Here is a 27,480-nt window from a genome sequence, read left to right as displayed (position 1 = left end):
AAAATCAAAAAAACAGTGTAATAGTACATTAAAGCAAATAGTAATGTCAGTGATAATCTACTGAACACACATGAAGTGATGTTAGAATTCAAGTAGCATTTATGGAGAACCCACTAGTATTCTAGCATAGGGAAAGCAAATTATGTAAAAGCCTTGTTCCATTATATGCAGTGTATCGAGGAATTTATAGTTAATATTTCTAAAAGGTAAATCACTCTTACATGACATATTCAAATGGTGTTAAAGTAAAATCAGATTTAATCAGTAAAATAACAAGGACTCACAGGGAAATAAATTCTAAGAAATTATAAGAATTTGAGGCACAGTAAAGGATTAATAACCTATAACTAGTTTTTGTGGGGTTTGGTCTAAAAGCACAGGACCCTATTGACTCAAGTTGAATCAGAATCATTGTGACATGCTAAGTGTTTTTGCTAAATAGTGGGGACCTGAATTTACCAGTCAAGTACAAAAGTACCTAAAATAACAAGACCATCCTTAATATGACTGTATAACTTTAACTGATGGATTGGCCTATAGATTTTAGATGTATAATCAGGATATATAATAACTACTGAGTGTTAACCATGGTAGTAAGTTCTTCATATGTATAATATTTAGTCTCTGCTTTAAAAGAGTCAAAAATTACAACTGTTCCCCTTGAAGCAAATGACGTTTCCTTCTGACATCAAAATAAAGTGTGGTGCATTTAAGGGACTGGTGGTAAGGAAAATTCTTCCTCTATTGGCCTGATTATTCACTTGGCCCAGGTGACTACTTGGCACAAGGTAAGCAAATGTTGGAGAAATAGGTACCCATGAAGAATGATCCTGGTCTGAGAATTCTGGGGCAATGCTTTCCCATCAAACCCATGTTTCCATTTGAAAGCATCAATATCTCATGTTCTCCTTAAACCCTTTTACAAAAACAGATTTGTGGATGTTAGAACCTATCTTCTGTAGATCTTTCCTAATCAATTTCTATAATATAAGTTTTGGGAAATTAAAGCTATATGCAATATTTTGATTAGTTTCATTTTAGAAAAACTTAATATCCATCTTTTGATATATGAATTAATTTCAAAATCACATAATCCATCTCATAAAAGATTGATTTACAATAAAATTTGACTTTTCATGTTTAACAATTTTATCAAAATTTGTAATATCTTTAGGTGATTTCAATCAGTTGTTTAACAGTAATACTTGCAACACTAATTCAATGAGGAGGAAAATTTTATCACTGAAAATACTTGTTACAAAACTTTTTTTTTTTTTTTTTCCCCCGCAGTACGCGGGCCTCTCACTGCTGCGGCCTCTCCCGTTGCGGAGCACAGGCTCCGGGCGCGCAGGCTCAGCGGCCACGGCTCACGGGCCCAGCCGCTCCGTGGCATGTGGGATCCTCCCGGACCGGGGCACGAACCCGTGTCCCCTGCATCGGCAGGTGGACTCTCAACCACTGCGCCACCAGGGAAGCCCAAAACTAATATTTTAAAATTTGAATTTACTTATATATTTTATCGAGATCTAGGATAGGAGAGCCAATAAAAAATGTTCAAGCATAAATTATAACAGAAAAACTGCTGTTCAACCACATTATCTATATAAAAACCTAAAGTGGGAAAAGCATAAAAGTAGAACAAGTTTCCTAAGAGAGCTGTAAGGAATCATAATGATTCCACAGAGCAGAGTTTGAAATCACTGCTATAGATGATCACAGTATGTCATGTTAAAATTGGGGCAGGGAGAATCAATATTCACCTCAGAAGCAATATGTATCCAGGTATCCCACCTAGAGATAAAGTATAGGATGTGATGACTGAAATTACAAGGAAATACAGAAACATTTTGGGGCATCCATTATCTTTTTGACATCTGCCCACCATGCCTGAGGAATTTCCTGATTTTGAGGTGGCAATTCCCACACAGGTGCAGTTATTAAATATCTGTAACACAATAGGGAAAAATCCAATTATTGAGGTAACTTGTATATAAAATTAAAGGCAACTATTTATTTTAAAAGAATTTATAGTATACATTTATTTCATAAACAATGGGGAAATTTTTATTTTTCTGTGTTAGAATATATCAAGCAAAGCAAAATCTAGAGAGACAACATTTCATTATCCAAAGAGCAGATGGTCTACAAACTATTGAACCTATAGAACCATCTCCAAGCAAATCCCACCAAATCCAACAGTACCTTATGTTCTTCCCTACCACTTCTAAGTCTAAGCTGCCATTTTTGCTTGCTTTGATTATCGCAATGGTCTCTTCATGTTCAACATGTTTCTACTCTCTTTTCCACAATAACCCAAGTGAGCCTTTAAAAATAGCAGTCAGATTGCATCACTATTCTCAACCTTCCAATGACTTCCCATTGTACTTGGATAAAATCCCAAATCCTTATAGTGGCTTCCACACTATCCATGATGCAGCTCCTGAATCCCACTCTGATTTCATCACCCAATGATCTTCCTCCTCTCCCTCTACTTCAGCCACACACGTAGGTGCCTATGCCCTCAAACATGGTGAGTCTACCCGGGCCTCATGGCTTTCCTATTTTCTCTGCTGAGCAATTCTTCTAGGGAGTTACATGGCCAGCACACACACTTCAGGTCTCTGGCATGCAGTGTTTTCAATAAATGGAAAGTCTGGTTAAGAAAAATCTTCCAGTGCAACTAGAGATTATCATATTAAGTGAAGTAAGTAAGAAAGAGAAAGAGAAATGCCATATGATATCCCTTATATGTGGAACCAAAATGTGACACAAATGAACCTATCTATGAAACAGAAACAGAATCACGGACATAGAGAACAGACTGGTGGTTGCCAAGGGGGAAGGGTTTAGGGGAGGGATGGAGTGAGAGGTTGGGGTTAGCATATATAAGCTATTATAATATAGAATGGATAAACAACAAGGTCCTACTCTATAGCACTGGGAACTATATTCAATATCCTATGATAATAAAGGAAAAGAATATTTTTTTAAAAAGAATGTATATATATGTATAACTGAACCACCTTGCTATACAGCAGTAATGAACACAACATTGTAAATAACTGTACTTCAATTAAAAAAAAAAGTAAATCCAAAGTAAAAGAGAAAAAGGAAAGAAAAACCTTCAAGCAGTTTGGGCCAAGGAGTAGTGGCCAAAGATCGGGCTTGGGGGAGGAAAGGAGAGAAGGAAGAAAAGGAAGGGAAGGTGAAAACTCAGATTTCAGATGGGTGGGTGGTCTTATATCACTGTTGCTAGAGACCAATCCTTTCTTCTCTGAATAAAATGTCGAAAATAACAATAAACAGAAAATCAACAAGGATGAATTTGTCTACAGAAGTGTTTGCCTAAGCATTCTTATCTAGTTGATAAAAATACGTAAATATATGTGTGGTTTAATTTTCAGCCCTCTAGGACTGTCAAATACAGGCAGATTTCATCAGCCACAAGTATAAAGCCATCCAGTCACTGTGCCATATACACAACGAGTGTAAGGAAGAGTCTCTGCTTGGGACAGGGATGTAAAGGTGTGATTAGAGGGATGAACCTATTAATGATTGAAGTACATAATATTCACAACTGGTTTCCTACCTATAGTTCCAACCTCATCTTCCTCTTACACCCTATAGGAACCCTTCATTCCAGCCACCTACTCTTTTAGTCATTACGCACATTGGCTTGATATCTCAGGCAGAGCTGTCCCAGAACCATCAACCTCCTCACAATTGGACCCCTGACCCCTGGGTCTAGACCTTTTGGGCTTGACTTCCTAATACTGGCCTCTGTTTGCCCTGTCCTCTAAAACCTGCAAGGACCAGGGGTCAGGAGAGATGGATCCCAATGCAGATGTTATTATATGATCTTGTGACTGAGACTTTCTCATTTGAAGCTAACATTCCTTATAAACAAAATGAGAGAACTAGATTATATAATTACAGAGTTCCTCCAGCCTATTTCATTATTCTAATTCTGACGCTAATTCTTCCAACAACTCTAGTTCTACTAGCGATGCTTATATTTCCTGTCTCCACACAAAAGAACAAGGGCAGAGTCAAAGCCAGGGATTCGACCGGTGTGGTCTGCTCCTAGGTTGATCCCTGAGCCCCCATAGGATTGTACAGTTAAGCATTGTCGCAGGCCTGTGGTCACACACTTTAGAGAAGATGTCTTACAGTAGTCTTTCCACTCCCGGTGGAGGTTTGACAACCAGCAAGGCAAGCCGATGCGTATGTAATTCCATTTGCACCACACATGGGTTCCCATTTTGTCTCTGAACATTTGCATCTTGAGTTGCAATCTGAAAAGAGAGCTCGTTCATGATAAGAGACAGGTTTGGTTCTGAAAAGAAATGTAATGGTATAAAATATTACCTCTTAGTAGGCAGCACCCTAATACTTTCAAAAATCAATGTTCTTGGGTGACATAAATGGCACTGCCAACAACGTTTGCTTTGGGGGAACACAATTGTCATCAGAAATGCCAGCTTCTGATCATTAAATGTGAATCCACTATTGAATAGCTTTCTCTTGAAAGTTAACTTTCTAGGTTTACAACTTCACATGATATCCAGTTCTTGGCTGATGGCTTTTACTAACATCTACTGACTCTAGAATCTTCTAATATTTTTCTGTGCAGTGATGTATGAAAAAGACTAATGAGATAGAAAAGTAAAGTAAACCTTAAGAGCAATTTATGACATTACTCTTATTATATATCAATATAATAACTTATATAATATTCCATCTCATAGAACTACTATGGACTTTGTCACCTCAAATGTAAAAGCAAAAGACCTTTGAGATGTCTTCTAGCAGGATGAAAGGGGATTTAACTGCGCCTCCTAAGAAGTCATCCAGGAATATGTCATCTTATTCTCTTCTCTAAGGCATTAAGTTTTAACTGAGACTGTGTTGTAGTATCTGAAAGTATAAATGTGTCTTTGAAAGCCTAGAATCAGGCCACTATGGACACTGGTAGGGCTGAGATTTTAGAAGGTTAGAGCTGAAAGAACTGTGGGTGTGATCTAGGCCAACTTCTCATTGGGCAAATCAGGAAAGTCAGGTCCAAAGTAGGCAGATAATTTGCTCAAATTCACGTTTGTTAGTGACAAACCCAGAATTAGAACCCTTCCAGGCCTCTGCATTCTACATTTTTGTCTTGCGTCAGACTTATTCTCATCATTGCAGAAGAAAAATTTCTTCCACTATCATATCTAAAGCTTATCTATAGTGTTCCTGTTTAATGTCCAGAATCAAAACAGCCTTGTGGAACAAAGAAACTCTGGAAAACCCCTGGAGAGCATGTTTATTTTATAAAGCCAATTCTTTTATATTACTGAAGGTACATTAAATTTATCACTTAGGGCAATCTTGAAGCAGAAGTTAATTGCATATATGTTTTATGTAGGATGTGTTGACAGTAGAGTTGTTATTTAAATTTTTAATTATGAGTTTTATCAAATATGCCAGAATGTTTATGCTCAAATGAGATTTTTCTTTCAAAATAGCCATGTTGGGAGGGGAGAGATTTCCCCAGGGATGTTGCCTTTTCTTTAGCTCCTTCCGATAACAAAGCTGCTCTTAAAGGTTAAATCTTTGCCACTGTTGAGAATATTCTAAAAAGACATGGAAAGCAATTTCAAAAGAGGAGTTTTAAACAATGATAACATTATTGCAATATAGTTATAGTCTTTTGAGATGAACTGCTTTCAGGGGCTAGTATTCAATGAATAATTATTTTGTATAAAAATATTTAATCTTTTATTATCATCTGAGTATACTTTTAATGTAAATCTCAAAATTTTTCTGTTGTTGTCTACTTACATATTTGCTTTGGCTTAAAGATAGCATAATGTCGTAGACAGAACATTATACTTTGAGGAAGTTACTTGACCTTTCTAATCTCAGTTCCCTTTAAACGCAGGTAAAAAAACTTACTTCATAAAGGCATCTGAAGGTAGAAGTGAGATAATAAAACTAAGGTGTTTTCTAAATTGAAAAATATAAAGTACTTTACCACTGTCCATCCACCATGAGGATCTTAGGGATAGTAAAAGATGGCACAGGGCTTCTCCTCGCTCCAGAATCTTCTTGCAGCTACAACTAACATTCTTAATCTACATTGCTCACTGTTACCAAGGCAACACTACACTCCATTAAGTCTAACTGTTGCTTTGATAACTCTTAGAAGCAACGATATATGAACTTTGCATTCATTAATTTTCCAAACATTTTAGATGGCAAAAGTATAATTGATGTTCACTTAACAGGGGAAACCAGGATAGTGAAGATGATGGAACATGAACACAAGACAGATAGGTAAATGTGGAAGGAAGCTGGAGAGCAAGCAGTGAGCAAGAAGCAACTGAACCATCAGGAAACAGAACATAATGTCAGGAGTGTTGGCCTTTGAACCACAGGCAGAATTTTAGGCAGTCAGGCAGATACAATCAGGGAGGCTGGCCTGGCAACTAGTAGCAGCTCAATAATTTTTTTTAAAACAAATAATGTATAGATAGGTAGAAGGATGAAGAGAACTGCCTCTGGTAACTCCGGTTCAGGGTAGAGTGATAGCAAGGACTCTTGGAGGGGAAGGGTGAAGTAGTTTTAAGACCCAGCCTTTAGACCCTGGAAACTAATCACCCACCCCAGGCAGGATGGCATAAGTCTGAAAGCATCAATAAATATTCTTGTGATCAGCTGCAGAGAGCTAAAGAGAGCTGGAATGTGGGTCACTGGGTTGAGGCATAGCCATTTTCTCCTGAAATTTCCCTTGATTTGAGTAACAGAGACTATAAAGTGTGGCCCAGAGACCATTCCAGTTATCTAGGTGTTCAAAGAAAAAAAATACAATTGTTTCCATGAGTGGCACATCTATTTTGTGCCAGGTAAGAACTAATCACTTTCGTGTATATCATCTCGCCTTACAAAACCTTAAGAGGCAGTTATTATTTCTATTTTTAAAATGCAAAAATTGAGGCTACATTAAATAACTCGTACAATGTCACTTCACTAAGAATGGGCAGAGGCCAAATTCAAGGTCTGTATTTTCCACTATCAGGTTGCTGCCCTAAAGTAAGATGTGGATTTGGCATTCTTTATATTTCTCTAACACATTCAGATTCAAAGGAAATGACAGATTTTGGTGACAGTAACAGCTTATATGTCATAAGCATTGTCCACTATTCCATAATATCCACTATCCCATAATAAAACATTAACTTCTTTTTCTTAGTTACAATGCTTAAAAATTAAGTTATCTTATTTTGAAACTCTATCAATAATTTGATTAAACAAGGCAATCTCCTCAGATTACTTAATGAGTGAACATACCCTTGGTAGGAGACTGTTAGTCCTGCCACATCAGAATTTTCACAGCCCAATGCAAAAAGGGAAAGGAATAGGAGGTACCCAAGGACAGATGATCCCAAGTAGAGCTTTGCGGCTCCACACACACTGATTCTGAATTTTTTCATGACTATCCCCCCAGAGAATATTCCAAAGGCCACTGCAGGTATATTGATGAGCCCTGAGGAAAAAGAAAATTTTGTGAATCTCTAAAAGAAATATGAGTACACTCACACAAACTTTCTAAGGGATTTTACAAAATTATACAATAGTTTCTGACTTATTATTAACTACTTGGTTAATTTAAGTTATAGAAATATAGAAATATTTAATAATTAGTTAATAGTTACTCTCCTGTTTCAAGACAACTAAATTATGACATGATTTCAAAAAAGATTAGTAGCACATTTCACATATACTGCCAACGTGATTCTCCCTTTCAAGTTCCCTAGGATCTATAAGCTGTCCCTGAAGGGCCAATGTGATGGCGAAGTTCCTGAACAGCATATGAGATGTGCTTCTTGCCTCCCAAAGCTTCTTTTCTTTCATCTTAGGTATTTTTGAGTCATTTAATGAGGTAGAAATTTCACATTGATTTCTTCATTGCACACTTTTCCCACTCACACCATAAAATATGTCGCTCCTACTGTGTTGGTCAAAAAGTTCATTTGGTTTAAAGTAAAAATAAGACATTTTTCATTTTCACCAAGAACTTTATTGAACGACGTATTCAGTAACCAAACAAACTTTTTGGCCAACCCAATAAAATCTTTACCATCTAAATATTCCAACTGGAAACATTAGCTATAATTTAATCCTAGCACCTACAGTTTGTTTCAGTTTATTTTATATGATTTCTCTTGAATTTAATATTTATGTTTATCCAAATATCAGGAAAGCTACAAGATAGTTTATTATTGTATATTTTAGTATTATTAATTACTATTACTATTATTATTTCAGCACACTTGTTCAAGTTAAAGACCCTATTCTTTGTTACTATCCCAAACAAGAGTTATGAGGAATGTGTAAACTGTTTCGAGATGCTCAGCAGAATTACGATGTAAACTGGAAACTTTGATTCCCATACAGGTGCATGAAAGCCTTAGCCGTTAGGATGAAACAGTAATGAGCTATAGTAATAATAGTACTTTAGGATGTTTTTAAAGCTTTTTTCCCAGTGAAGTAAAAGTCTTGGTTATATCATGGACCCTCACAATATTACTCTAATGTTAGAAGAAATAAGTATTAAGATTTTTACTTTACAGGGAGAAAAAAATGCAAGAAAAATTTACATATTCATATAACCAGTTGGGTGCAGACAAAGAAGTAAAATTAGCCATCCTTCTTGGGCATAATAAGAGGGTTTTTTTTCCCCTCACAAATTAAGATAGTTTTCCATCACCTCACAGGTTTTTACTGTAACTTTACTTAATTCTAGAACACATCATAATACAATTCTAAATTTACTATGCTAGCTTAGCCACAAAAATAATAATGCTTTCTCTTATGATCATCTTTTCTCAAACAGTTCTCTTAATTTTTCCTTATTTGTCTGTGTAACATCTCCAAAAATTGAGAATGATAATCATTGTCAATGATAGTCAGTGTTGATGTATCTTGTCTACTACTTACTATCTTATTTAATCAAAAAATTTCAAGAAATTAAGCAAAAATAAAGAATTGCAATCTGTGTATTAAGAAGGAAAAGGAAAGATCATGTCCATGTAACTTCATAGTGATAGGAAAAGCCTAAATGAAAGATTCAGCTGTCTAATCAAATTTCTTTCAGTAGAAATTGGAATGGAAATTTTTTTGAAGCCCATACCCTTTAAAAACAAAACAAAACCATTTTATCACATACTTTCTAGTCCCTGACTTTGAAAAATTATTGTTGTTTATTCTTCTTTCATTTTATTTGCAAAATTAACACAAGAAAATGCTATTTCTAAACTTTAGAAAGAATGTGACCAACATATAAAAACATGTACAGTAAAATAAATTTTCATTGGATCAGTCGGCCCTTGAACACTTTAGGGAAATTTCTGTTTATTCTTTCCTCCACGTCATATCAAATGCTTTCTCTGAGAGAAGGGAAATGTGTCTTTTTTGTGCCTTTCCCATATTTTATTACAGAAAGGGTCATTCTCCCATAATCCAAAGAAAAAAGCTGAAGGAGAAAAGAGGGGTAGGAAAGAAAAAGCGAAGAAAGGGAGAAAATATATTTGTTGAATGAGAGCTATGTGCATTTACAATCCATTTTATATGTCTTTTTTCATCTTTATTTTAACCCAGTGATGCATTTCTTTTCACCATTCTATGGAAAATCAAAACAAATGTTAGGGATGTTGAATAATTTACCCACTTCCCTTACTCTGCTGTATCCCATACTTAATAATTTAAAATTACAATGCACTCAGGAAAGTATCCTAGTTATAATGACGTGGAATTACTAAACATTTTTTACTTAGCTCTCACAAAAGTACTTGAATTATCTATAGATATGCCAGAAACTATGAGGAATTAGAGTTCCAGGCAACCTCTAATAGCTGGCTCAAAAAATTCTGATGATGAGTTTGTTTGGCTCTCAGAGTCCATTTCAGTATACAGAGTAGGGTCATGGATTAAAAGAAATCAATCAGCCACAATTCAAAAGATAATTATTAATCAGATTCTTCCTGACAGTTTTCCAAAAATAATTATGCCCAGTGAGGAAATACAACTCAGAAGCTCAGGGGAAATAATGTTATTCCTGGCTATATCATGCATGTATGTATGTATGATACATAGGCATGATACTGGGCAGGCCATTGAATCTCTCAGAATCTCACATTCTTTCATCTGTGCTAATTACTCTTAAAGATAATTTTACAGGTAAAACATATTTCATTTATTATCTACTTAATAAAGGAATGAGATTACGTGTAATTTCATTTCTTTTCTAAGTAACTTCCCCCCCAAAGACCCTTAATTTTCCTTTATGAAATGAACTTTTCAACTGGAAAATTTTAAAGAACTTATTCATCATTCTAGTAGGAGCAATCAAAGGCCCCCAAATCTCTAAGTGTTATGCACATGTTGAATAATGAGAAATAAACATATACTTAAAGGTATGTTCTTCACTACAATTCATGGGGAGAAGATGGTCTCTTCATTTTGATAAATGAATGTTGACCTCCTTCACATAACACAAAAATACTTTGTATTATGTGAACATACTTTGAAAAAAATACTTTGAAATGGATTATAACCTAAATGTGAAAGTTAAAACAATCTACTAGGAGCAATGTTTTTATTTTATTTTACATCTTTATTGGAGTATAATTGCTTTACAATGGTGTGTTTCTGCTTTATAACAAAGTGAATCAGTTATACAGATACATATGTTCCCATATCTCTTCCCTCTTGCGTCTCCCTCCCTCCCACCCTCCCTATCTCACCCCTCCAGGCGGTCACAAAGCACAGGGCCAGTCTCCCTGTGCTATGTGGCTGCTTCCCACTAGCTATCTACCTTATGTTTGGTAGTGTATATATGTCCATGCCTCTCTCTCGCTTTGTCACAGCTTACCTTTCCCCCTCCTCATATCCTCAAGCCCATTCTCTAGTAGGTCTGTGTCTTTATTCCTGTCATGGTATTTTGATAGGGATTGCGTTAAACTTATAGATTGCCTTGGGTAGTAAGGGCAATTTTAATTCTTCCAATCCAAGAGTGTGGGATATCTTTCCATTTTTTGTATCATCTTCAATTTCCTTCATCAATGTTTCATAGTTTTCAGAGTATAGGATTTTTACCTACTAGGAGCAATATTAAGAAAACATTTTCATAACCTTGGGGTTTGACAAAGATTTCTTAAAACAGGCTCAAAATACCACTAATGAAAGAGGAAAAGATTAAAATTGGACTTGATTAAAATTAAGAAGAGTGAAAAGGCAAATTGAAGTCTGTGAGAAAATATTTGCAAAACATATATTCAATAAAGAACTTCTATCAAGAAAAAATACAGTACGCCTACAAACCAATAAGAAAAAGATTGACAATCCAATTAAAATGGGCAAACGACTCAAACAGAATTAACAAAAGATAATGAAATGACCAACAAGCCTGGGAAAAAATGCTCAACATAGTTAGTCAGCAGATGAATGCAAATTAAGCCACAATAAGATACCATCACACTCCGTAAGAATGGTTATAGTGAAAAAGACTGACAATACCAAACATTAGAAGGATATGGAGCAATTGGAGCATTCTTACACTTCTAATGGGAGTGAACATTTGCACGACTCTTTGATGAAATATTTTGGCAATATCAGCCAGATCGAAACATATTCCCTATGATCCAGCAATTCTACTCCGGGATATAGCCAAGACAAATGGGTGAATCTGCCTACCAAAATATGTGTGGAATGTTCACGCAGTGTTACTTATGATAGCCCAAAGCAGTAAACAATCCAAATGTCCATCAACAAGAAAACAAATAAACTGTGGTATATTTGTGTAATGGGATATTACACAGCGACGAGAAGAACAAACCACGACTACACGCAGTAACATGAATGAATCTTGTAGATTTCACTTCCACTGAAAAAAGCTAGTTATGAAAGAGTACATAACTTACTCCATTTATATAAAGTTCAAAAACAGGCAAGACTGATCGATAATGGTGGAGTTCCGAATAGTTATTAACTTGGAGAAGAGCATTGGGTAGGAGAAGTTTTGAGGGAGCCTTCTGGGGAACTGAATTGTGCTACGTGTTCTGGATAATGATCCACCGCACAGATAATACACATGTAAACATTTATCCAGCTGAGCTATACATTTAAGGTCTGTAGACCTAACTGTTGCTTATAAGTTATGTCTCTAAACACAAAAGAAATGTTAAAATAAAAAGAATGTCAAAATTTCATTCCTCTTCTAGTCTTCGTAAAGTCAGTATAAAGCTTTGATTGGCATGGATGGGGTGTGGGGTTTAAAAAAAAACGCTAAAATATCAATATTTCTTCAGGTCAACCATTAAATAATAAAATTAAATTAATTGGAACCAATTAATGTTGAAAGTAAAATTCAACAGTGATTATAGCCTTCACATTTAGAATTTAGGGGAAGGACAGCAGTTCAAAGAGTCAATTAGAATTGCGTCTGCTAAGTGCCCATTATCCAGGTTTATTATAAGAAATTTATACATCCCAAAATATGCTCAGTTGTTTCCTCACACACACACACACACCCTGGTCTCTTTCAGAGATAGATGAATAGAGCAATTTTTAAAATATTTTATGAAGAAGAAATTATTTTAAGCCATTGGAGTCTCCTATCATAAAGGAACATGTCCAAAGGAATAGAATATGTTTTATACTTTGAAACAGTAGCATTAAATAACACTTTTGTGGACTAAAGGAGCTAATCCAGGTTTTAAAGTATCCAGTTGCTTATAGGATGGTGGTTATATATTTGGAGATTCTGGTTCTTCTTCATTCATCATCTTTTTTTTTTTTTTTTTTTTTGCCCTTGAATATGTCTCTTATTGACTGTCCTGCTGGGCTAGAAACACAGTCCTTTTAAGTAACCCAAATGCCAGGAATCAGAGAAGTCTTTCAACTCTGAGCAAACACAAACTTTGTTTTGCAATGCACACCTTTTAACCTGTCTGAATACTTACCTTTTGTAATCCTAGAAACTGTTCAGGTAAAATGGCCACTGTTATGAGGTTTCAGCTACACTTGAAAGACAAATATCCAGTACTAACAATCTCCTAATAAAATGCATATTTGGTCTATGTGATATTCTCGTGGTCATTCACACACAGTTCTGAACAATTTTTGCTACAAAGTCGTACCACAGACTATCTAAATATTTTACTCTGCTAGATTTTTTCGCTTACTTTTTGAAATGCCACAAGTTACCTTCAGTCTAAATATTGGAACAATTTCTCTTAAATTACTAAGGATTAACAAGACACAGCTGATATTTCCTATTGGAAAGCAGAAGGACAGAGAAGCATACCGATAACAAAGTTGGCCTTAGAGGATGACTGCCCGTACTGTTGCTCAATGTACTTCGGTTTGTAAGTCACCATGCCAAATAAGGAATTGAACTGAACGGCGCTTGCACACAAATATGAGAAGTACACTGGATTTCCAAAAAGACTCTTCAGTGATGGAAGAAAATCTATGAGACAAAAATAGCATGGAGTAATTAAAGACAGTGTCACACTTGGCAGAAGATACAGCCGTGGCATCAGGGCTTAGAGGCCGAGTCTCATTGTTATGGTTCTGAGGAGCATTTATAGCGTGGTGCACACACGCACTCTAGATATTAAGCCATTGGCACAAGTCAGGGCTGAGTTCCGGCCAGGCTCAGATCCAGACATAAGCACTCACTTCTACAGGCATAAAATCTAGATTATAGATTAGAGTGTCAGACAGGAACAGATTCCTCTGATGTGGGTAAAAGACACAAGGGATAAGAATACTCCCTCACCATTGAGCTGGGAGTCATGGACAGGACATTAAGAACTTGAGTTTTCTGGTCTCTCTCCTTCAAACTTGGGTCATAGGTGCAGAGAAGGGAATATGAAAGTTATCTCCAGTTAATTATTGTTAGAAATGAGCTTTGGCATTCTCCCTTCTTCTTTTACACAGCCAAACAGAAATGTGACGATTTTCTATAAATGTCAGTATTGCTGGGCCAGTTGAGGGGGACCAGTCTTTCTCATGGCCACCCTTTTCCATGTGGAGGGTATTCGCTAGAACATGTCTGACCTTTGGCCGTATGCCACACTCCTTTGATCACTAGTGGAACACATGCACTGGAGCACATTTTCAAGTGGGTGGATGCCATCTGTTAAAAGGCCACAAGCCCTGAAGATTCACTCTTTTCTGTCCACCCAGGTGAATGTGAAACAGCCCTCTCAGGGAGGGGCAGTTGCAAGGTCTACACTGAGGAAGTGTAAAGGTGGGGACAGCAGCAAAGAAGGTTACCAAGACTCTGGGTCAAGTTCTTCAATCAGTTTCCCAGTAATAAAGCTGACCTTTTCATAATCTTCATCTCTGCTTCCTGTACAGTTTCTCAGTTTTTTCTGAACACATGAAGTGGAGAGAGGGGTATTATTTATAGATCGCCTATAAAGTTTCAACAGGAAAATGGAAAATGTTTCAAAATCAAGGAGAATCTGGCTCACCTCTTGCCATTTCCATGATTTTTGCTTTTTCTCCAAGAGGTGTTTGGTAGTCTGTGTGATCATCTGTAATAAACTTCGATTTCTCAGAGGAGGAATTGGAATCCTCTCTGCTCCGGGGTCTTGGTAGACTCTTTGGTAAATACCAGAAAGGCACAGCTGCCAGCAGACTTATGCTTCCTGCTATTAGATAGCCAAGCCACCAGGCACCCACCCACTGTGGATCCTTTGGGGTGATGGTTATATGATCTGAAAAAGAGAGAGGGTGGCCAAAGAGCATATACAGCAAAGCTAGTGTGTTGAAGGGTCCTCTTTTTTAAAAAAAAAAATCCAAATGTTACCTCTATCACATCATAAAAATACCTAATAATTCATACATGATAACCTTTTCTAATCTGAACATTATTGTTATCTTGCTTTTTGAAGGAAAGAGGGTGTTTTCAGAGCATGATTATTTCTCCTTTTGTTTCTTTGATTAAAAGTATAGAGTCTGCATACTGGAAGGGGTCTCACTCTGCTCTGGGCTTCTGTCTGGACCCATGACAGGAAAAAAGCAACATGTGAGAAAGAATTATGAGGGCTTCAAACCTTCTGCCAGCTACCCCACATGAGTACCACTTTCATCTGATTTACATATTGAATGTTTGTCTAAGACTTTACTGGAAGAAAAAGTTACGCCCTATGCCCTCTGGCCCAAATCTAGTCTGAGCCACTCAGAATGTTATTTATTAAATGATAATTGAGAATACTTCAGAGCTATTCTAGGTCCAAAGCAAGATTTGTATATGTAATTAAAACATCAATATCTAATCATCATAAAATTTTATTTTTGATACTATTTCTTATTTGACTAAAAAGTAAGCATTGACAAAGTTTTTTAACCAAATCAAGCTTTTTTTTTGCTATATAAGAACCTATGAAACATATTATTATACTCTACCTCTACAACATTCTATGAGAATCCTTTGACAACTAGGCTCAATTGGTACTACGTTATACTCACTACAGTGTTTTAACTAGTTTACCACTGCATGTGCATTGCTTCCCTTTCACAATTTTTCTCTGTACCACTCATCACACCAACACTTTCTTATGTATATCAGTCTCCACGACCAGATTTTAAACTTCATGAAGTAAAGGAACACAACTATTAGGTTGGCCAAAATTTCACTCTGGTTTTTCCATGACATCTTACAGAAAAAGCCGAGCGAACTTTTTGGCCAGCCCAATATCTTGTTCGCTGTGGTAGAACATCACTTGAGATAGAGTAGATGTGAAATAAATTTGGTAGTAATAATGAATAAATGAATAAAATTTTTGGAATGTGTATTCCAGCTTATTTGATTAAAAAAGAACAACTAGCCCAAGAGTTTTGCATTCTTTTTTAACACACGATAATCATTTATAATACACACTAATGACAATGCAATTCCAGAATTTGTAAAAATGAAACTTGTTTTCTTGTTTTTTAACTGCTTTCTAGGGTGTCTTTAAAAAAACCAGATGAATTTTATCTGTGTCAAGGGACTACATCTTATATAAGGAAAGAAACAAATTAATAACTATGGAAAGATGAGGCCTCCATTTATTCCCTCCACAAGCATTCGCCCAGAAGGAAAGTTAGTCTCACTATAATATGCCTTCTACTAAAAAAGACTCGTACATTAAATAAGGAAATTTTAGTTGCCAGAAGACTTTCAACCTTTGGCCTTTCTGACAAGTCCAGAAATATGTTGTCAATTGATGCGACTGCAGTAAATGTTGATTCACCTGAAACCAACAAGAGCCAACAAGTAACCACAGTTGTTAGTCTTAACTAAGCTGGAATGCCTTTGAACTGGGAGACCAGAAGTGGAAACTAATACATCCGAATAACAAACTATGGGTCATCCGGTTCTAATCACCACCTATTTTTCATATTCCATACACATATAATCATGTGTGATGATTGTATCAGTAATAAGTTTTCCATGGATTATTTCCACTTTATGAAAGACTACCATCCTGTCATTTTATAAAAAGGCAACTTGATATTTTCTATACTATTCCTATTAAAAAATTACAGTAACTAAATAAAGTAAATGAATAAATAGAAATAAACTCCCTTACCTAGATTTACAAAGCCAATGTCAACATACAGTTTGGCACATAATGAGCCTAACAGGAAGCCAAAGATTGGTCCTATAATTGCAACCGTCTGCACACACCCTGCACCAAAAAAAAAAAAAAAAATGCAATTTCTTTGCTCTTGTAAAGTCGTTTTTAAACAAGAAATGTGCATAAGATTCAGTTAGTCACTGAAAATGTTTCCTCAACTCTTCCCTTAAGTGTGCTAGATTTGTCAATTTTTCAGCCTCATTGAATCGGAAACCAAGTCCTCCTCAGTGTTGGAAGAAGGATGAACGTTTTTAAGGCATTAATTATCTCTTAGTAAGAAAGTAACACTAAGACTCTGAAGAAGTTAATTTCCCCAAATGGAGCAAATTTTACTCCCTAGGATTAGATTCCCCCTAGTGATAAAAATCAGAATTATACTATTTTGACAGTCTTTCAAAAACCTTTTATGGTCAGTTAAACATAAAACTTGTTTTGACATTAAAATTGATTTCTTCCATGTTAATGAAATGTGCTTGCATTCAGAGCTTCTGGGGGACCATCTGCAAGTGCAGTAACTATGCAGCCAGCAAAGGAGCTAGACTTGGGAGAGGGGAGAGGTGTCCTCTGGAACGCTCATGACCCACCTGGGCAGCTTTAACAGGCTGGTGGAGCAGATCTCCCAAATGACACCATTTCTAGTAACCAGAAAGATTGCTCTTCCTTGAAAAATATCTCCCATCTGCCTTTCATTTCATCACTGAGCTTACACACATATCCCTGGGAGAGTGATTTAAATTAACTGGAGGAGTAAATAGCAGTTACCAGATCCTTTTCAGAATAGAAGAGAGGGCAAAGCAGAGTGAGCAGGCTCTGAGCTCCTGGACAGGACGGGGACACCCTGATGCCTGTGTGCATCTCTTGGCTGCAATCTTTCCTCTGGTCCCCAGAGTAATTGCCTAGCATGTGCCATGGGCTTCTGTTCCAATTCTAGGTCCTAATCTATGCTACAGTTTTCCATTAGAACTGGTGCCCTGTTTTTAAAAAACTACAGCATGCTTGGATATCATCAGAGACCTCTGGAGTTCTGTGTGAGTAGCCAGGGCAGAACCATACCATGGACCTACCTACAGCCCCCTCAATGAATTTAAATCTTGTCCTTCTGTCTCTGAGGGTGAGACTCTCAAAAGGTCAGAACCCCCAAAATCAAGACTAATGTATGAAACAGAACAAATTTAGCTTCCGAGACATAAGAGGCACTCGATAAATACTGCTTCCATTCGTTTACCTTTGGAGTTTGCTGTATTTTGGGTTTTGTGATTTTAGCTGCTGGTTTATCTGCTGGGGCCTGTCCAGACGTATGGTTGGCTCAGGCCTTGCTCTTGTCCTTCTTCTGTATCCATGAAGATACTTGCACAAGTCATATATCACAGCAGCTGAGCTCACAGATATTTACTTTTAATCTGATATTCTTTCCCTAATGCAATAGGTCCTTCTAACTGAAGTTCCTTCGCTATCCAAATCCTCAGTGTGGACTTCAGAAAAATGCGAACTGAATAAAGGAGTTGGATATGAAGTATAAAACCTTCCACACCCTATTTAGTTGAGAATGAAGTTGAGAAAACCAGGTACCCTGTATCCCAAGAAGATGAATGAGGTGGACATTACCAATATAGAAAGCCGCATTGTCCTCATTAGCGAAATCATCAAGGTAGGCGATGCCTAGAGGCTGAATGGGAGTTTCTCCAATGCCACGAAGAAGGTTCCCCAGGAAGACATAAGCCCACATGGAGGAGCTGGCATCAATTTCACATTCTTGAAAGGAAAGCAAATGAGGTTGAAATTCGATCACTATCGAAGTTAAACATTTATTCAGCATGTCTACAAGTTGTCCTAAAGTTGCATTAGAATGCAGAAGTGAAATTTGCCATAAACCTAATTTGATAGGAGTTTGAGCAAGATATTTTAGGCAGTGTAAATTCCCCAGAGAACAAGGAAATCTATTGCTTCTTGTTCCTGTCCCCTTATTTCTTGTTTTCTTTCTTTTTATTTCATATTTATAATGAATTCTTTGAATTTCTACACTCCAGTAACATTCAATATCCTGTCTGGGACAAAATACAAAAATTTGAACAAGGCTTTTCTCACCTTAATCTTCAAACTTTTCTATTTTGCAACAGAAATCACTTGTAATTTTATTGCTGAACAAGTTTTATCTGAAATTCAAAATTTTATATGGTTGATACTTCAAATTTGAACATCATTGCCTACAGTTGTAATTGTTTGATAGTGAATGGCCATGTTAAGGGCTCACGTTTCAGAAACAAATTCATATAAAAAGTTAAAATCTTACATGCCTCAGTTGTATAACTATTCCAACAAAAAGAACCTTTTGACAGTATTTTTAGAGGGAAATTCAAAGCTAACAATTTTAAAATGCTTTCATAAAAGTCATGTCTTAATATGAACATGTGAAGTAGAATAATTACTCCCATATAATAAATTAAATATACTTTGAAGAGTTTGGTGACTTTAATAAAAGCAATAATATTAACCACCTATAAAGAAATCACCACTTCTGGGTCAGCCATGTGGAATTCTGGACATGCTAACGAAATTCCCCAAATCCTCTCTTGTGTGGAAAGCAAGGCACTGGGCTAAGTGGTTTGCAGACATTTTCAAATTGAATTCTGCTAATAATCCTATGAGGCAGGAGATATCTTCTCCTCTAGTAACCTTGAAAGTGATTTTTGAAGGTAAAGTATGGGTTATGAAGAACTGGGATGAGCGCTTTTGTACAGGTGAGTCAGACTCTGACAGAAAAGATTACTATGTAGTCATGTTGCTTTTAGTTCTGATTCTGCCTCTTCTAGAAATGTAGCCAAGTGACCAGGGATTTTTCACTTATCTTCTCTGGATTTCTATTCCACTCCCCAAAATATAATGGGGACTCCTTTTTAAAAATTGATTCCAGGGCTCCCCTGGTGGCGCAGTGGTTGAGAGTCCGCCCGCCGATGCAGGGGACACGGGTTCGTTCCCCGGTCCGGGAAGATCTCACATGCCGCGGAGCGGCTGGGTCCGTGAGCCATGGCCGCTGAGCCTGCGCGTCCGGAGCCTGTGCTCCACAACGGGAGAGGCCTCAACAGTGAGAGGCCTGCGTACCGCCAAAAAAAAAAAAAAAAAATTGATTCCAATGTCAGTTCCAGCCCTGACATTTGTGAGGTTCTATGCTTGTTGGTAGAGGAGTCTTGTAGATAAGTGTAGACACCTTAGCTTTGTGCATTCCAGTACAGCGACTACAAGCCACATGTGGCTATTGAAATTTAAATTAATAAAAATTACATGAAATTAAAATTCCATTTCTCAGTCACACTGGCTATATTTCAAGTACTCAGTAGTCTCGTGCAACTAATAGCTATTGTACTGGACAGTATAGATACAGAACATTTCCATCATCACAGAAGTTCCCGTGGAGAGCTCTGTTCTAGAGTATTTGGGTGAAATGGGGTTTGTGCGCAAAGCATTTTTGAGAAGAGTCCTCTATTTACCCCACGAACCCCTTTAGGATAAGCCTTGTGTCCACTATGTCTAATATCCACATAAATCTATGACTTTAAGGGAGCAGGATCTCATCTAAAGGAAAGAAAAGGATGAGTTGTGAGTCTTAGACTCTGGACCTGCCTAATAACTCGTCTCTTTACATTAAAAAATTTTCATTCCCCACCCTAAACCCTATGCCTCTCTTTTTAACATTAAAGGCTTAAGTATTTCCTGACTAGTTGTATTGTCACTTATACCATGTCTCTCCCCTGACTGTCAGAACCAAGAACAAAATAAAATATCTTCAGTGACTCTACACTGTGTACAGGTGAAAGTCCAAATTCTTCAGCTCATCTCCTTGCCTCTTTATATGGACCTGAATTAAACTTACTGTCCATTATATTCTTCTATAAACAAGCCCTCTGTTCTCATCCATTGATTTTTGTATGCCCTCCTGAATTTACCTATTACCTTTTTTCACATTCGCTTTTTCTTCTAGAATGCTTTCTTTTCATATAGCATGACAGGGTACATTTGTTTACATGTTCATGATCACCCCATTTTCACCCCTCATGTTTCAATATTTCTTTTAATCTTTTGGCCCTTCCCTTCATTCAAACAGCCAGACTTCTCAGGTTCATTGACCAGGAAAAGGACATCTCAGAAGGAAGCATTAATGAGGATGTTAGGGGAGTGAAAAGGTTTTATGGTGTAGGTAAAAGATTTAGATGAGTAGCAGGTATATAAAGAAGGTGATACACTGCCTCTGTAGAAATGGATTCCCCAGCCTAGGGGTAGGGAGTAAGATGAGGGTGGCGGGGAGGAGGTGTTGAGCATATTTATGCTAAAAGGCTATGGAGACAGGATTTGAGCACCTGCCAGTGCAGCACCCCAGAGACATAGCAGACACCTGTGGGTAGATTCATGGACTCCATGAGTGAAGAGAACCTGTGCCACTGTGGCCAGGAAGAACTCAGGGAGGTAGCAAGATCCTGAAGATGAGATGGCTGCACAGTATAGCTAGGCATCCCTGCCCCTGCCTCTTCACAGGGTTTCCAATGCCTAGAGTAACACAGAAGAGATGGTTCCCATGCTCCCAAGGGTGGCCCACACATAGCCTTGCTTTGCAGTATGGGTCAGCCATGTGGAATTCTGGATATGCTAATGAAATTCCCCAAATCCTCTCTTGTGTGGAAAGCAGAATTATTTCCATGTTTCCATGATGCTCACTTTTGCATCAGAGAGAGCCACTGTGCTAAAAAGGACACGAACATGGACATAAGATGACCCCAAGATGACATGTATGAACAAACTCTGTAGCCAGAGGGATTTTAGATATTTAGGCTGACAGAGGACTACTGATAACACCAAGACCTCCCCTCCCACAATCTTCTCCTTTACTATAACGTAAAGCTCCCTGCAATGTAAGCAACCCCTGGGAACATGGATAGAGGTTAGGGACAAATTGACTGAGATTACGTTTTTGCCATTCTGATGAAAAGGGGCTGAACGCAGAAATCAAGTTGAGTTTGGGGTAAAAATATATTTCTTTTATATCTGAGCAACGGGCTGAGGTTTGTACATGCTGAACTAGTTTTACCCTGTTTCACAGCGTGCCTTGTTTGGAACCACTGGAAGCTTTGCTCAGTCACCAGCAATTAATGCCCCATCTTTCCATAATATTTGATTGTCTGCATATTTTCTTAGGATCGCATCTCTGCTTTATATTCTAGGAATTTTTATGGCACTATAATATCTCAACTTAAGTAGTAAAGCTTTTGACAGCAAAAAATCACATAGATACTTTTTGTTCATATTAAAGCACCTGTAACGTCTTTCAAAAGAGCTTGTTTAGTCAAGTAAAAAATAATCATCTTACCATTCTTTATTTTGGATTGTGATTTTTCCATAACTGAGATTGGTAATGGACTGTTTGACCCCAGGAAACATGGAGAGATGCTGAAAGTGGAATTGGAGAAGGGAGAATACCTTTCATATCTGTACCTGTATAAAAAAAGCATTTTCTTTACTACGAGCTCATTTAACAGCATGCTAAAAATATTGTATGTGTACTACTTGACTCAGTAGGGGACCTGGTTGAGTTTATAGCTCTTGCAGAATCTGAATCACTAAACCAAACCAGCATTTAGTTCACAGATATTACACCATATTTGAACCAATTACCCAGTGTCATGAAAGAAAATAAAAGAATGATTTAGAGAGGCTCATTTTAATATAAAATAATGACTGTAATCACCTACTCGATTGGTGAAAAAATATCCAACCTTTCATAAAATCATGATTATCTCTAAAAGCAATAATTTAACAATCATGGCCGTTGGCACACTGTACTTAGAGTTGTAAATGTAGTAGAACACCTGAAATGTGGTTTCTAGAGAACTGATCATGATACATGGGCTTTTTGAACCATTTTTCTAGATGGTATCCTTTTCCTCTTCAGTTTATTAATCTGGCTCTAAGTTATTTCTAATTTCACCCTTTCCTCTGTTTATAAGGTTACCATAGCAGCTGGATTGAAGAGCCAGTGCCGAATGGTAGGGTTGCGATCATTCTATCTACGGCCCCCCAGTGCCATACTCCCTCTCAAATTATCCTTGAGGAGCCAATTTCTTTGCCCTACATGCACCCTTCAGAGTAGAGGTACCTGATACAAGGACATCACATCACCTTGATTCTCATTTTGTTCAGGCACTATGTGACTAAAGGCTAATAATCATAGTGATGTTTGAAATATCAATAGTAAAAACCTATTCAGCGTGATAGGGACAAGATGTATTGAGTTACTAATATATTCAGATTGATAAGTCAGTTACCTTATTATCAGTGTTGCATAACCTACACCTCAATGGGTCTATGAACCCCACTGGAAAAGTAAGAACATTTTTGTATGTATGTGAGTATTTAAGGGAAGAGGTTCATAGTTTTTGTCACTTTTATCAAAATGGGTCCTTGACCAAAATTGGTTAAGAACCACTTAATGAGGATAACTGTTTTTTAATTTCTAGCTACAGAGGAGAGCATTTAGTATTAAAATCATGGTAAATATAATTTTAAATATAATACCAGAGACTATTATAATGCCTAAAGACTCTTTAAGATGACTGTTAATAGCAATTATGTAGTATTTTGAAAATTTTTAATTACTTGAGCTTTCAGTTTAATCTATCAAAAGGCAACTGCTGCACGCATAATTATTTAGATTTTGAATAAATAGAATTTTATGTAAGTGCCGCCTGTGTCACTAATTACTATCTATGACACTGAGAAAAAGCAATTAACCTTTCCAAATTTCGTTTTCCTTAGTTGTAAAATGGGGATTATAGATATGGTCTGTGCCTATTTAGGTTCTATTGGATGAGACAAACAATTGAACAGGGGACCAATGGTATAAATGATTTTAAATCAGGGATATTAGTTCTGACCTGGCTTCCAACCCCGACTGACAATATGCGTGAAGTTCTACAGTAGCCTCCTAAATAGTCTCTCTGCTTTCCCATTTGCCCCTCCGGAGTTATTTTCCCAATCTGTAGTCACTGTGTCCCTTTAAAAATATGGCAGGGGGCTTCCCTGGTGGCGCAGTGGTTGAGAGTCCGCCTGCCGATGCAGGGGACACGGGTTCGTGCCCCGGTCCGGGAAGATCCCATGTGCTGCGGAGCAACTAAGCCCGTGAGCCATGGCCGCTGAGCCTGCGCATCCGGAGCCTGTGCTCCGCGACGGGAGACGCCACAACAGTGAGAGGCCCGCGTACCGTAAAAAAAAAAAAAAGTCAGATTGTGCCATTCTGCTCAAAACTCTCCTCTGTCTTCCCATCCCATTCTGAGGAGGTAAAGTCTTTGCAATGATCTGTGTCCTTACTACCCGAGGTGTGGTCTGCAGACCAGCAGCATCAGCTGACAGAGGACTACTGATAACACCAAGACCTCCCCTCCCACAATCTTCTCCTTTACTATCATGTAAAGCTCCCTGCAATGTAAGCAACCCCTGGGAACATGGATAGAGGTTAGGGACAAATTGACTGAGATTACGTTTTTGCCATTCTGATGAAAAGGGGCTGAACGCAGAAATCAAGTTGAGTTTGGGGGAAAAATATATTTCTTTTATATCTGAGCAACAGGCTGAGATTTGTACATGCTAATTTGTACAACCCCAGAGCTACTGAATCAGAATCTACATTTTACCAAGAGCCTCCGGTGATTCCAGTGTCCATCAGAGTTTGAGATACAACCTTGACGTCTCCTCTGTACCCCCTCACACTGTCCCCTTGCTCATCCCTGCAGTAGACCACATGCCTGACTCCCTCCTCCTGCAGGAATGTCCCATTCACTGTTCATTTAGCCTGGAATCTTCTTCCCCAGATGTCTGTATGGCTGTCTCCTCATCTCTTTCAGCCCTTCACAAAGGTCACCATCTCAGTGAGCCATCCCCTGAAAACCCTACTTTAAACTGCAACGCTCTGCACACTCTTATATGTCTCCCTGGGTTATTTTTCTCTGTAGCACTTAACATTTCTGGCATATCTCATTATTTGTCTGTTTATTTATTATCTGTCTCTTCCTAGTAAGATCCATGAGAGCAGAGATTTTTGTCACTATTCTATCCCCGTTACCTAGAACAATGATCAATACATATTTATTAAATTCATGAGTTAGATGCGTAAAATAGGTAGTGGGAAGCAGCCACATAGCACAGGGAGATCAGCTCAGTGCTTTGTGACTGCCTAGAGGGGTGGGATAGGGAGGGTGGGAGGGAGGGAGATGCAAGAGGGAAGAGATATGGGGACATATGTATATGTATAACTGATTCACTTTGTTATAAAGCAGAAACTAACACCATTGTAAAGCAATTATACTCCAATAAAGATGTTAAAAAAATTCATGAGTTAGGTGAACTAACACACATAAGGCTGAACACAGTCTGTTGGGGGTAGTCCCTCAATAATTGATATCTATAATTAATATTATGTTTAGTTGCACATTGAGGGTATGTCTGCTAGGCAGACAGAGTACACTCCTCATTGACAGAACAAAAATTACATTTTGGATAAGTACCCAGTTAGTGACTAATGCTGTGAAAGGTTGGAAAGAAGTTATTGTAGTAATCCTCAGTAGACAGCAAACTTCATGAAGGAAAGAACTGTGCATGGGGTTTTTTTTTGTTTTATTTCATTTTGTTTTTTCCCCATTACCTGGCACAGTACCAGACAAATGGCAGACACTAAATAATAAATGAACAAATATATCTTTCAACATATAAAAGGTGGTTGATAAGAATCTGTGTTTGTTTGGCACCCTTTGTCAGCACTAGCCTGTCTGACTTCTCTTAGCTATACTTCTCCTTCTGGTTTTCTTTATTAGTACGTTATATTTGTCATCAACTTGAAGTAACACTATTATTAATCTCAATGCAACACCTTTGAGACAACTCATTGCTATCTCTGGTTGAAACCAGCTGGCTTAATTATCTGAGGAGGGTTGAAAACAACACACAACAAGAATGACACAACTCCTAGTTATGTCAGGAAACTTGGTAAGCATTTTACCTGTGTCATTCCATTTAATATTTGCAACAACATTACAAGCTAAGTATTATTTTTAATACCTGTAATACCTATTTTAAGGTATTATAAACTGAGGCCTAGGAAGGTTAGATGACATGCCCAAATTCATGTAGAAGAGCTACTGATGCACTGCAGAATGAGTTAGGTCAAGGGTCAAGGATTTATCTAGCCTCTGAACCTACTTTGAAATTTTAATATTTTTAGTAGTGGAACTCTTTTCCCCCACTCTGAGCGAACTGTTGCATGGAAGTTCAATGACTAGAACACATAACACAGCTATGGATCAGTCAGGAGTTAGGTGGATTGGAGACCCTTTTCCTCAGCCTTCTCCTTTGTCTCCTCCTTACCCACTGGCCACATATAACACCTTTGCATAACCTCAGTGATCTAAGGAAACTTCTGCCCTGTGGAAAGGATGCCAGATAGGTGTCCAAAGAGTAGGCAGAAGTCTTGAAGCCACAGATCCCTCTTCGTGTAAAGACAAAGGGGCCAGAGAAACCACCCAAATAGGTAGGAAAGATCCCACACAGAGGATTCTGTGATCTTTACAGATTGGACACAGAAGTCAAAATCAAATTATATAAGTGACCTGGGAATCCAAGAAAAAGTTTGGACCAGATCATTTCTAAGTCTCTCCAGATCTCAAATGTCATGGTATGATGGTCTAGAGTGGACAGTCATCAAAGAATTACTTGATATATAATTTCCTAAAACATTCTCTTGCTTTAAAACCTCTTGGTAGTCACTTGGCTCAGTAGACAATGGGCGACCATAGAGGAGAAGCAACATATATATGTGTGAAGAAGTCCTAATGCTGGTTTTAAGAATCCAGTTCTATAATTAGAAGACACCTAACCCCGAGAAGGTCACCAGACTCTCTAGGTCATGGTCCTTAGCTCTAAAATTTAAAAAAGATAAAATATGCTCTCCTGCCTCACAGGTTGTTGTAAAGGTGAAATGATACGACAAAATCTTTGGAAATACTAAAGTTGTATGCAAGAACTAACAAAAGTATCAACAGTAAACTTCAGGGTTAAAGAATATAAGCACCCCCACTTCCACTGAGAAAGTTCTATGAGATAATATTTGAACATCGTATAGTTATTTCAGTTGGTCATGTATCCCTAAGTCAATGATCTGCCAGTCAATTGTACCATGATCCAGCATACTGTCTGTAGCATTCATTTATTACCCCTTTGACACTCATTTGACATTTACCACATAATTTATTACTTTCTCTTTACTTATATATTTTGCCTCCACATCTAAGTTAAAGCATTTGAAAGAAGGCATAATAGTGAAATTTTCCCTTTAAATTTTGTTGACATAAATACATAGTATATTGAAAAAAAATTTTTACAGATTATTAAATCATAAGTGAAATTGTTAGCATTTTGAAATTTTGCCCAAAGTGGATGTAATAAAAATAAGATATAAATTATCATGGTTTAAGACAGGAGTTATTTTCTTAAATTTAAATAATTAATTGTAATCATCATGCAGTTGTTTGTTAAGGCAAGAAAAAGATGTTTGCTTTAGACTTACTGCTCCATGAAGAAATGAGGCATTGCAATGAGCAATGTTCCAACGCCCATGATTAGGCACCCTGCTCCAATTATTTTTGGCCTGTGAAGTTTGGCTCCAAAGTAGCTAACAAATGTTATAACTAAGAGATTTCCTTTGGGGAAAAGAATAAAATGTTCATAAGTTAGACAACTTAGAAAAAGTCATCAGCATAACTAAATGACT

General features: G+C 37.3%; 1 protein-coding gene across 14 annotated transcripts in view; it reads right to left on the bottom strand.

The window, feature by feature from the left end:
- Positions 1-27,480, bottom strand: part of SLCO1C1 (solute carrier organic anion transporter family member 1C1) — a 58,491-nt gene that overhangs the window by 8,170 nt on the left and 22,841 nt on the right. For 9 of the 14 annotated variants that reach the window (XM_067695845.1, XM_067695844.1, XM_067695842.1 and 6 more), the window contains 9 exons: positions 27,277-27,409; positions 22,033-22,157; positions 18,282-18,428; positions 16,629-16,727; positions 14,523-14,768; positions 13,346-13,510; positions 7,330-7,525; positions 4,171-4,336; positions 1,761-1,945 (listed from right to left, as the gene is read on the bottom strand). In XM_067695845.1, the coding sequence (XP_067551946.1) occupies positions 1,761-1,945; positions 4,171-4,336; positions 7,330-7,525; positions 13,346-13,510; positions 14,523-14,768; positions 16,629-16,727; positions 18,282-18,428; positions 22,033-22,157; positions 27,277-27,409 (1,462 nt within the window). The remainder of the gene's footprint in view (positions 1-1,760; positions 1,946-4,170; positions 4,337-7,329; positions 7,526-13,345; positions 13,511-14,522; positions 14,769-16,628; positions 16,728-18,281; positions 18,429-22,032; positions 22,158-27,276; positions 27,410-27,480) is intronic. The other 5 variants (XM_067695843.1, XM_067695847.1, XM_067695850.1 and 2 more) reach the window with 5 other exon arrangements.

Source organism: Pseudorca crassidens, chromosome 11, assembly GCF_039906515.1.
Source record: "Pseudorca crassidens isolate mPseCra1 chromosome 11, mPseCra1.hap1, whole genome shotgun sequence".
NCBI classification, from domain to species: domain Eukaryota; kingdom Metazoa; phylum Chordata; class Mammalia; order Artiodactyla; family Delphinidae; genus Pseudorca; species Pseudorca crassidens.
This window is presented reverse-complemented; position numbering and strand designations above follow the sequence as displayed.